This window comes from Sylvia atricapilla, chromosome 3 (genome assembly GCF_009819655.1).
Source record: "Sylvia atricapilla isolate bSylAtr1 chromosome 3, bSylAtr1.pri, whole genome shotgun sequence".
In the NCBI taxonomy this organism is placed as follows: Eukaryota; Metazoa; Chordata; class Aves; order Passeriformes; family Sylviidae; genus Sylvia; species Sylvia atricapilla.
Window position 1 is genome coordinate 1361292 of NC_089142.1, and position 12076 is coordinate 1373367.

Sequence of the window (12076 nt, forward strand, 5' to 3'; positions counted from 1 at the left end):
CTCAGGGAGAAAAGGTTGTTCTCCCTTATCTTTTCGCAGGCGTAGATACTGTTACCTTATCAAAATCGGTGTGTGGTGTTTTAGTCAATAAACGGGTGTATTTTTAGTAACTTTTTTCAGGATTTGAAAGCTCGAGCCTTGGGAAGCTGATGCTGCTAAGAAACCAAACTGCTCTGTCGTAGTCCTGGCGCTGGTGATAAAGACAGCACTGAAACGCTGCAATAAAAACCTTGTAATAAAAAGGGAGCAGCAGAAAGTCAAATAATTGGCATTTGAGCTTTCAGAAATGCCTGCTCTGGGCCATCATCAAACCTTCAGCTTTTTGAAACGTGTCAGCCGAGTAAGATGCCGCCTGCTTTGTGAGAATATTCCCTGATTCTGGGTTTATTCACAGGGAATTGTGGATGCTGAATGAATTCTTGCTGGCTGTGTTTCACGGGCTGCCCTGTGATAAAACAGAGTTGTCAAAGATCAGGATGAAGGAGGTAATTTAAGTAATGGGTGGGGATGTGGTACGTGAGGTCCTCGTGGGTTATAGTGACAGTTTCCTCCTCAGAACGCCCGTGGGGTCATTTTTGCACTTAATTCAGATGTCACTGAGCAGTGTCACTCTGCTGCTGCTTATTTGTGACGTTTTAAATCTGTTTGAGGTGCTGGATGTTCCCAGTCTTTGCTCTTCCCCAAGTTCAGACCAGGAACTTTCCTGGCCCGGGACTCCTTTGATCACTGATTAAAATTCTTGATTTTTCTCACCCAACCCTCCAAACATTCCAGTCTTTGCACGAGACTCTAAGGACATTTTTATCCTCAGAGAAGGACGTGGAGGGGCTGAAGCGTGTCCAGGGAAGGGTTTGGAGCACCAGGAGCAGCTGAGGGAGCTGGGAAAAGGGCTCAGCCTGGAGAAGAGGAGGCTCCAGTGGGAATTTTCCTCTTTGGAATTCCCTGACAGGAGGGGACAGCCAGGTGGGATCGGGATTTCTCCCAGGGAACAGGGACAGGATGAGAGGAAATGGCCTCAGGATGTGTTAGGACAGGTTCAGGTTGGATATTGAGAACAATTCCTGCCTGGAAAGGGCTGTGCATCCCTGGCACAGCTGCCCGGGGCAGTGGTGGAGTCTCCATCCCTGGAGGGCTTAAAAATCCCTGTGGATGTGGCTTTTGGGGACACGGACCAGCGGTGGCCTTGGCAGTGCTGAGAGATGGCTTTTCCATTATCCTGGGGCTCTTTCCAAACTGAAATAATTCTGTGGTTCTGAGTTTTTGCTGGTTTGGTTTTGTCCAGGGTTTTTCTGGGATAGGCCGAGGGGGGATGAGCAGCAGGGTCTTCTCCTGCCCAGCGGTGACCACTCACCGTGCTGGATTTGGGGTTGGAGCACCACTTTTTATGGGCATTGCAATCCAAACCATTACCATCACAAACATTGGTGTGATTTGTTCAGGAATCACACAATGATGGGATGGTTTGGGCAGGAAGGGACCTTAAAGCGCACCCCCTGCCATGGGCAGGGACACCTTCCGCTGGACCAGCCTGGCCTTGGACACTTCCAGGGATGGAGCAGCGCTGGAATGTCCAGCAGGCAATTTTTTAAGTTGGTTTAGATCCTTCTTTCCTAAAACATTTTCTGGCAATCGCTTCGCTTCACCCTTTCAGCCTCTTCTTCTTGCAGCTTCTGCTGCTTCCTGCACCTCTTCTTACTCTTTTAAATTTTTTTATTTGAGGGCCTTTTTCTGTCCTCTGCCTCTCCAAAGGGAGCAAACCAAGGAATTGTTTTCCGGGTGTGATGTTCTCCGTGTGAGCTCCACCTGCTTTGGGGCCGGAGTTCCGTGCGCTGCTCCGGCGCCGCCTGGCTCCCGGCCATCCCCATCCCGGCTGGGGATTTGGGAAGCTGTAAATAATTGAGTCTTTGATCTTCAGGTCTCTCAGCTGACGAGGCTTTTGTCTGGAGAGCAAGAGTTTAATGGAGAGGCTTTGTTCAGGGAGCTGTTCCGTGCCAGAGCCGCGCTGGTTTTTCTCTGAGGGAGCAGACACCCCGCGTCTGGCCGAGGAGTAGCTGCCTTTTAGATCTAAAAAAATACGAGTTTATCAAGAGGCAGGTTCTGATCTGCTGTTCATTGCAGCGGCATTCTCCGCAAATTCACCGCAAAGATCGGGCGGTGATTAAAATGGATTATCTCACCTTTATTTCAGGCAGCTCTGTAATCACTGACTTCGCTGAAATCTGTCTGCACAAATCTTTTAAGGCTTCTGCGGGTCTTCATTTGCATGACTTAGCAGCTGCCTCGTTTGCATAATGAACCTCTGTGGTCAGCCTATTATTAAAATTGCCCCTCTCTCGTCTCGTGCTGTTCGCTCGTCTTGGTTCCTGATTATCCCTGGGATGATGCGGGGGATCCTCGGCGCTTACAAAATGCCAAATAATTCCCTGCTCCAGGGGAGGAGGAGGAATATTCCAGGGGGTTTGTTGGTGCTCCAGAAGGGAAAATTGGTCTCCCGTGGAGCCAGGCTGAGAGAGCTGGGAATGTTCACATGGAGAAGGATCCAGGGAATCCTCAGAGCCCCCTCAAGGGGCTCCAGGAGAGCTGGGATTTGGGACAAAGGGCTGCAGGGATGGGACACAGGGAATGGAATTCCCACTGGGAAAGGGGAGCTTGGGAAGGAATTCCTGGCTGGGCTGGAATTCCCAGTGGATCCCTCACAGTGTCCAAGGGTGGATTTGGATCACCCTGGGATCGTGGGAAGTGTCCCTGGGATGGGATTGAGGGTCTGTGGATCCCAAATCCCAAACCATTCCGGGATTCTGGGATCAAGGACACTCAGGATCCATCCCGAGGGGTTTTGATGGGATTGGGGATGGAAAAGGGAAGGGAGACCCTTCCTGGAGTCCCCAATTCCCAGGGAATTCCCAAAATTCCATCCCGGAGAGGAGCTGGGGTGGGGCTGGATCCACTCCCGAGCTGGGAGAGCTGGGAATGTGCAGCTGGAGAACAGAAGGATCCAGGGAAATCCTGGAGCCTTTTCCAGAGGGAAGGGAGAGATGGAGAGGGGCTGGGGACAAGGGCTGGAGGGTCAGGAGCCAGGGAGTGGAATTCCCACTGGGAAAGGGGAGCCAGGGGTGGGATCTTGAGAAGGAATTCCTGACTGGGCTGGAATTCCCGAATAATCCCTGGATCCCTGGCAGTGTCCAGGAAAGGTCAGAGCAGCCTGGGATCATGGCAGGTGTCAGGGATGGAATGGGATGGGACTGAAGGTCCATGAATCCCACCCAAACCAGTCTGGAATTCCAGGATTCCGTGAGGATGGGAAGCCACCAGAGAAGGTGGAACCCCTGGGTGCAGGAATTGCTTTTCCAGGGGAAATCCTGCAGTTTGGGATAGCGGAAAAATTCCATGCCCGTGGAAGGGGTTGGAATGGGAGGAGCTTTAAGGTCCCAGAAGGAAGGGAGGGAAGAATTCCCACCCCAAATCCTTCCCTTCCTGACCTTTTCCCAGGACGGGGATGAAACCCCAGAGGGACAAGTGGGATTTGCACAGGGAAAAAGCTCCTCTCCAAATTTTGGGAAAAATCCCAGTGTAGCTGGGAAAGGGAATCTTGGGAAGGAATTCCCAAGGCTGCACTGGATTTCCCAGAGAATCCCTGGGAGTGTCCAAAAAAGGTTGGAGTGCCCTGGGATCGTGGGAGATGTCTGGGTTGGAATGGGATGGGATTGAAAAGTCCATTAATTCCAACAATTCCGGGATTCCACAATTCCCTCGACACGGATGGAGCTCTCAGCTCGGATCCATCCAATCTCTCCAGGTTTTCTCTCTCCAATTAGTAAAGTTCCATCAGGAATTCTTCGTCAGGACTTGTCCTATTGTGTGTGGGTGTCCTGAAATCCCTCCCTTCAGTCCCATGTCCACTTCCCATATTTCCCTGCTTGGAGAGAGGCAATTCCCTCTTCCTAAAACCACGGGATTCCTGCCGGATCTGTGGCTGGAGCGCTGTTGCCTTTAGAGATCCAGTGCTGCCAAATCCACCGTGTCCACTGCCACCACAAATCCCCTGGATCCTGTTCCCGGGATCACAGGGACGGGCAGAAACGTGGAACATCCCCAAAAATTCTGCAGGAGACGTGACCTGGAGCAGGGACAAGGTTTCGCCCGTTCCGTGGATTTCCAAAGCAGGAAATGATTATCGCTGACCCCGCTGGTTTCTAATGGGATTCTGCTGTTCCTGCCCCTGGGCTTGTGTTGAAAATCGTGTTCAAACCCTCATTTCTCGTGGCAGCAGCCATCCATCCATCCATCCATCCATCCATCCTGGAGCCGGGGAGATCAGGGACAAATCCACAATTTGTGTAAACTGCAGTGGGGTGGGGAAAAAAACACCATCCGGCAGTTTTTCTAGGAACGGGGCAGGATTCTATTCTGAGCAGCACCGAAATCTCTGGAAAGACAAAAAAAAAAAAAAAAAAAATATTTCGGGTTGAAGTCACAGAATCATGAGCCTTTCTGTATGATTCAGCCACCAAATTACCCCTGGCTGCATAAATAGTGGGAAATTGGCTGGGAATAGGCAAATCATGTCCCAGCTGGATGCGGTGACGGCGCGGCTGCGGAGCGGGCGGCTTTTTTTGGAGGCAAAAGGCCGCAAAAAGCTGGAGGAGAGCTGAGAATAGAGGTGGGGATGATGCAAGAATTCCAGTCGGAGAGCATTTGGCATATTGGGATGAGCTTTTGAGGGCCCTTCAAACCCAAACCTTCCCGGGATTTTGGGAAGGATTGATGGACGGGAGACAAAACTCCTTGGATCTGACTCCCTGATTTCCTCCGTGACAGCACAACCTGAAATTCAGGAGATTCCTGGAGGGGATTTTTGCTGGATTCTTGGCTCATCCAGAGAACTTGGAGAGGGACAAGGCAGGGAATGGCTTCCCACTGGGAAAGGGGAGGTTTGGGTGGGATATTGGGAAGGAATTCCTCCCTGTGAGGGTGGGGAGGCCCTGAAATGGAATTCTCAGGGAATCTGTGGCTGCCTCATCCCTGGAAATGTCCAAGGCCAAGGTTAGAGCCACTCGGGATAGTGGAAAGTGTCTGAAAAAATCTTTAAGGTCCCTTCCAGCCCAAACCATTCTGGAATTTTTGGGATTCAGAAGCTTTTCCCACTGATCAAGGTGTTTTTCCTAAGCACACATCAGTTTTCCTGTGGGTTTTGGGGGTTTTTTTCCCCTGGTGTCTTGGATTTGGCCATACTTTAAGAGATCCTCACAATTTGGTTTAAAAAAAACCCCTAAATCCCTGCCTGTGCTGATGTAAATCCATATTTAGGAGTTGCCCCTCATCCAGTTTTTCCTGCCCTTCCGAGCTCCCTGAGTTCTGTCTCACAGCTCAACCCCTGGCACTGGGAAACGTGGAAATTGAATATAAAACAGCCTCAGATAGATCACTTTTTAAAACTAAAATACCAAATTTAATGTGATTTAGTCGTATAATGCAGCTTTGTGCTGGGTAATAATACCCAGTTCAAGCTTTTATGGGCGCTCTTTATAATAATATTTAATTCCCTGCAGAAAATGGCAGGTTATGTAAATCCTTTATAAAGCTTTTAATTCGTGTCCACTTCTGGTATTTCTTGTGTTTGGCTTCTGAGCCAATGAGATCCCTGCCTTTGGTGGCAGGTTTTGAGTGAAATAGACTTTTTCCTTTTGCAGACAGGAGAAAACGTTGAATATCCAAAGCGAACCTTCGGAGTTCGCGAGCGGAGGAAAGAAACCAAAAAAAAAATCAAATTTCTCTTTCCTCCATCTGCAAAACGACGGCGATTTAATTACTTTTAGCTGCCTTCTGTATTTCTACCCTGATTTTAGGTGTTAATAGCAGCAGGTTCCATTTGTCCCAAGTTACCTGAAGACTTTTTTTTGCTTTTTTTTCCCTCTTCTCTCTTTCTCTCGAATTTCTCTCTCTTAATTTTTGCGGATCACGTCTTGCAGAGCGGGTGTTTGGGAGTCTGCTGTTAATGAATCACACTTTGGCAGTGTTTGCCCTGACGTGATAAACAATTGGTGCCGTTGGGCTGTCAGATTAGTGAGCCACAAACTTGGAAATGTTTTCACGTACTTTTTATTTGGGGTTTTTTGGGGGTTTTTTGGGGGTTTTTTTATAAACGCTTCTCTTGACAGCCCGTCCTCCAAATATCTCAGTCTTTATATAGATTTGAACAGTTTGAAGGGAGTTAATATTTTTTTAATGAGTCTGAGCCCGCTTGGGGATTTTTTTTTTTTTTTTTGCTGTTTTTTTTTGTTGTTTTGGAGGTTTGAGGGATTTTTGATGGGGATTTTTTTTTTTTTTTGGAGGGTTGGGAAAATTGTGTTCCGTGCTGCTCCGAGAGCTTTTATTTCCATTTGGAAATTTCCAGCAATGGGATGATGAATCTTTACAGGCTCCTAATAAAGAGCTGAACTTAGTCATCCTTTCCATTTGGCCGTGCGGGTTTGGGAATAACATCCCTCTCTCCCTCAAGGTGTCCCCTTTTTTTTTTTTTTTTTTGTCAGCAGCATTTCCTATTAACACCCAAAAATCATCCTTTGGAGCCGTTAAGGAGACTGATGTCCCCTGGAATATCCTGCCTTGGGACTTATCCAGGTTCTCTCCGCAGTCCTAAAGAGTCTCCCCCTCTTCCTGCTGTAAATCCGGGCTGCAGTTTTCTTACAAAACCACCTGAGAGTCCAGGGGAGATGCTCCAGGGAATTGATTCCCCTGTGGAAAGGAATTTTTCTCCTCGCTGGCCGTGGTGGGGATCGATGGTTTCCTTTTGTGAACTTCAGTTCGGGGTTGTTTTTTGGGTTTTTTTCTTTATTTTCCTTTTTCCCCCTCTCTCTCTCTCAGGGCAGTGACTTCCCATTTGTCATCAGGAGTGGTTTTGTTTCTTTTTTTACCAGCTGGAGTAATTAGTCTTCGTTAGACTTCCAGCGATAAAGGGCACAAAAAGGAGAAAAAAAAGTCTAAACCAACGAATTCTGCTTTCGCTGGGCTCCTTCGGCGAGGTTGGGAACTGCTCCCAAAGGGATTCTGTGGGATTTATTTTTTGTGGTGCATCTCCTTGTGCGTCCCCTCCAGGCTGCCACAGACCCGAAACAACCCCCAGACCGCGCTAATTACAACCCCAATTAATTAACACAACCCAGATCGTGCGTTAACGCGCATTTCCGCGCCTCACCCCGCCAAAACGCCGCGGGGAATTTTAACCTTTTTAAAGCTCAAAAAAAAACCCCTCACCTGGATAACGCCAGAAACTCTGAACCCAAACCTGGTGGATTTCGGGGCGGGGTGGGATTGTTTTTAAGCTTTTTATCCCCTGCAGGTACTCGGAGAGGAGCCTGACCAAGTGCGTGGGGATCACCATCGAGACGCGGCCGGATTATTGCCTGCGGCAGCACCTCAGCTCCATGCTCAGCTACGGCTGCACCCGCCTGGAGATCGGCGTCCAGAGCGTCTACGAGGACGTGGCCAGGGACACCAACAGGTCAGGGAGCGAGGGAACACGCCATTCCAGGGAATCCTGGCTGGGGTGGACCTCGAATCCCAGCCCGTTCCGACCCCGCCGCCTCGCGGGTCCGTCCAAGCCTTTGGGTGCTCCCAGGGATTCTCTGGGAGTTAGAGCCTGAGCTCCTCTTTCCCAGTGGGAATTCCATTCCCTGGCTCCTGACCCTCCACCTCTTTTCCCCAGTCCCTCTCTGTCTGTCCCTTTCCTCTGGAAAAGGATGATTTTTCCCGAAATTTCCCACTTGTCCCTCTGGGGTTTCATCCCTGTCCTGGGAAAAGGTCAGGAAGGGAAGGATTTGGGGTGGGAATTCTTCCCTCCCTTCCTTCTGGGACCTTAAAGCTCCTCCCATTCCAACCCCTTCCACGGGCACGGAATTTTTCCGCTATCCCAAATTGCAGGATTTCCTCTGGAAAAGCAATTCCTGCACCCAGGGGTTCCACCTTCTCTGGTGGCGTCCCATCCCCACGGAATCCTGGAATTCCAGACTGGTTTGGGTGGGATTCATGGACCTTCAGTCCCATCCCATTCCATCCCTGACACCTGCCATGATCCCAGGCTGCTCTGACCTTTCCTGGACACTGCCAGGGCTCCAGGGATTCTCTGGGAATTCCAGCCCAGCCCAGGAATTCCTTCCCAAGATCCCAGCCCAGGCTCCTCTTTCCCAGTGGGAATTCCATTCCCTGGCTCCTGACCCTCCAGCCCTTGTCCCCAGCCCCTCTCCATCCCTCCCTTCCCTCTGGAAAAGGCTCCAGGATTTCCCTGGATCCTTCTGTTCTCCAGCTGCACATTCCCAGCTCTCCCAGCCCGGGAGTGGATCCAGCCCCACCCCAGCTCCTCTCTGGGAAGGAATTTTGTGGAATTCGCTGGGAATTGGGGACTCCAGGAAGGGTCTCCCTTCCCTTTTCCATCCCCGAATCCCATAAAAACCCCTCGGGATGGATCCTGAGTGTCCTTGATCCCAGAATCCCGGAATGGTTTGGGATTTGGGATCCACGGCCCTTCAATCCCATCCCAGGGACACTTCCCATGATCCCAGGGTGATCCCAATCCACCCAGGGACACTGTGAGGGATCCACTGGGAATTCCAGCCCAGCCAGGAATTCCTTCCCAAGCTCCCCTTTCCCAGTGGGAATTCCATTCCCTGTGTCCCATCCCTGCAGCCCTTTGTCCCAAATCCCAGCTCTCCTGGTGCCCCTTGAGGCTCGGGAAGGGGCTCTGAGGATTCCCTGGATCCTTCTGGAACCCTCCATCCCGTTTCCCTGCCCAGCTCCCATCCAGAACATTGGAACATTCCTTTGATTTCCTTGCTTTGGCAGCCATGGATCTGCCAGGATAAACTGAGGAACCACAGCAGCCCTTTGGGCTTTTTTGGGGCTAAAAACTGGGATTTTGTGGTTCCATTCCTCAGCAGGAGAGAAGGGAATTGCCGTGCTTTAGTTGGGACCTGGATCTTTTTCTTCTCTTGTACATTTGGGTTTTTAATCTGTTTGGGTCTTCCCAGCATTGTCCAACTCTTTTTATTTTTTTTAAATGTATCTGTTCTTTCCCTTTTGCACTCTTTTTTTTTTTTTTTTTTTTTGAAATGTAATAATTCTTTCCCTGTGTTTTGCACCCCTTTTTTTTAAATGTATCCATTTTTATTTTATTTTATTTTATTTTATTTTATTTTATTTTATTTTATTTTATTTTATTTTAATATATCCACTCTTTCCCCGTGTTGAGCACCTCTTTTCCTAATGACACCCCCAATAAATTCCATTTTGGGAGGTAGAACATTTGCCTGGGAAGAGCCTCCACTTTCCTGTCCCCCAAAAATCACAAATGTGTCATTTTTGGGGCCTTTCCCACCTTTTTCCCCTCCTCCAGGTGCCTTTTTTTGGGACAGGACAGGTGACACTGGCCTTGAATGCCCCTTGAGAGATTCCCCAAAGCCATTCCAGGCACACAGAACCCTTAGGGATTGGGAAAAATAAAAAAAAAAAAAAGGGTTTCATTCCTTGTCATTTTCCAGAAAAATGCAGGATATTTTCTTCACCCCACCTCCCCCTAACAAACCAATCCCAACAAATACTTATTTATTTCGAGCCTGATCATTCTGAGATTTTATTTTTTAAAAAAGAAAGATTTTTTTTCCCTTTTTTTCCCTTTTTTTCCCATCTCCTGGCACTGTCTCCAGCTGCTCCTTCCAACTGCACATTCCAGTCGCCTCCCAGGGCTGTTTAATTACCATAATCACAGGTAACGACACACAGATTCTGGCTGCATGGGCACGGCACGTTCCTGCTCATTCCCACCTCGGAGGCACCGAAGCAAAGCCAAAAAACCTTGGGCATTTTCCTCTCAGAGGCTCCCAGGAGGAATCCCAAAGGAATTTGGGGTCTGGGTGTCACTGCCGTGGTCCCAAAACCCAAGGAAATCCCGTTTATTTGGGGTTTAAAACTTTCCTCCCCGGAATATCTGAGCATTCCAGAGGGAAGGATCCACACAGGGAATGTGGCAGGGTCTCAATCTGAATTATTACAACTGTCCATTGAACAATTAATTCCTCGTCACCTCCTAAAATCCCTTTTTTATTTTCCTTCCCCACCTCAAATTCGAGTTTTAAAGGCTCTTCCCGCGGCTCCTTGCAAAATTCCTAAAAGTCTCCTCAACTTTTGGAGCACCCCCAAAAAAAAAACCGACCCTCCCACTTTAAGGAAAAGGCAAATTCCAGGTTTTTTTTTCATTTCCCCTCTGTTGAAACAACCTCATTTTGCTCCCGCTCTCTGCTTTTGCGTGGGGGGATGTGTTTTGGGGCCGGGAACTTTTTAATATTTCGCTGGTAGCAAAATGTCAGATTACAACCAATTAGGGTAACTGTTTGGAAATTACTTTCTATTATGTTCCATAAGTCATTAGTGAGGTTTCTGAGTGCTTTTCAGCGGCTGTGAGGCAGAAAAATATTCAAGAACGGAGCGAGGCATCAAATAATCAAGTTATTGATGCAGCTCGGATCTCGGTTCTAATAAGAAAATAATTTTTATTTATGAAGCAGAGCTCCCGTTTGCTCCCCTCAGGCTACTCAAAGGTTCTTGAGTGATGCTGTCCTTGAACAGTCTCAGAAAAAACGCTGTAAAAAAACTCCTGGGGAAAAAAAAAAAAGGGAAAAAATCATAAATAAAACCGAGTTTAAAGCTGCACAGAAAGGGGTTTAATCCTCTGGCAGAGAGAGAGAGAGGAAAAGATTTTCCTTTAAAAAAAAAATGGGGAGTTTTTTAATAGCTATTTAAATTGAAATTTTTTAAAAATTTGGTTTGGTTTCTGTGAGGGTCAGAATTCAGGGTGAATGGACAAAGGGAATTGGATATTTTTCTTTTTTTTTTTATTTTTTATCCAGAGGGATTTATTTGGAGGAGTCAAAAAAAAAAAAAAAAATCACCTGCAGAGCTCATCTAAATGCCAGGAATTCCAGGAGTTGGGAATAGAACAAAAACACCCAGGAATGTCCAAGAATGTAGGAAAGAGCCAGGATTTTGTGGGAAAGTCGTTGTGCTGTGGTGGGAATCTCCTGGTTGGAGCTGTGGAGATGGGAGGAAAACTGAATTTTCTCCCAAAAACTGTGGGAATTCAGCCTTTTTTTGGGCTCCAGGCTCCTGCAGATCCAGGGCTGGTGTCAGTGTGGAAAAATCCTCCTGGAATCCTGATCCAGCCCAAGTTTGGCATCTCTCAAAAGTCAGGCAAATTCTACATTTCTCCAACAAGGAGATTTTTGGGTGATTTTTTCAGGTTGGCTGATTTTCCTCCTTCCCAACCTTTCTGTTTTCCTGCTGGTTTTATTCCCTGTTTATTCTGAGGGGCACAGCTCATCCCTGCAGTGACACCAACCTGGATTTCCAAACTGCATTCCAGCAGATCTCCCAAATTCCTCTCTTCTGCCTGGAAAACCAGGAGACTTTGGAGCCTGTGGGATTAAAAATTTCAATGTTTCACCAACCCCTTTTAGGCCCAGTTTTACCTCCAAACTCAGCCTTTTATAGGGATAATCTCAATTAAATGTGGCAAAAAATTGGCTTTTCCTGACCCTTTTTCCTCCCTTCCCAGGGGTCACACCATGAACCTTTCCCATCTTTCAGTATTTAACCAACTCCTTTTTAGGTCCAGTTTTACCTCCAAACTCAGACTCCCAGATGGATAATCCCAGTTAAACGTTACAAAATTGCCTTTTCCTGCCTTTTCCTGCCTTTTCCTGACTTTTCCTGCCTTTTCCTGACTTTTTCTGCCTTTTCCTGACCCTTTTTCCTTCTCTTATCACACACCGTGAAGGCCGTGTGCTCCTTTCCCGTGGAATGAACAATTTCAAATATTTCACCAGCCCCTTTTAGGCCCAGTTTTACCTCCAAATTCAGCCTTTTATAGGGATAATCCCAATTAAATGTGGCAAAAATGGCTTTTCCTGCCTTTTCCTGACCCTTTTTCCCTCCCTTCCCAGGGGTCACACCGTGAACCTTTCCCATCTTTCAGTATTTAACCAACCCCTTTTTAGGTCCAGTTTTACCTCCAAACTCAGCCTTTTAT

At 47.9% G+C, this 12076-nt stretch overlaps 1 protein-coding gene across 2 annotated transcripts in view; it reads left to right on the top strand.

The window, feature by feature from the left end:
* ELP3 (elongator acetyltransferase complex subunit 3) overlaps positions 1-12076 on the top strand; it is a 78203-nt gene that overhangs the window by 30178 nt on the left and 35949 nt on the right. For both annotated transcript variants that reach the window (XM_066314590.1, XM_066314591.1), the window contains exon 8: positions 7340-7501. In XM_066314590.1, the coding sequence (XP_066170687.1) occupies positions 7340-7501 (162 nt within the window). The remainder of the gene's footprint in view (positions 1-7339; positions 7502-12076) is intronic.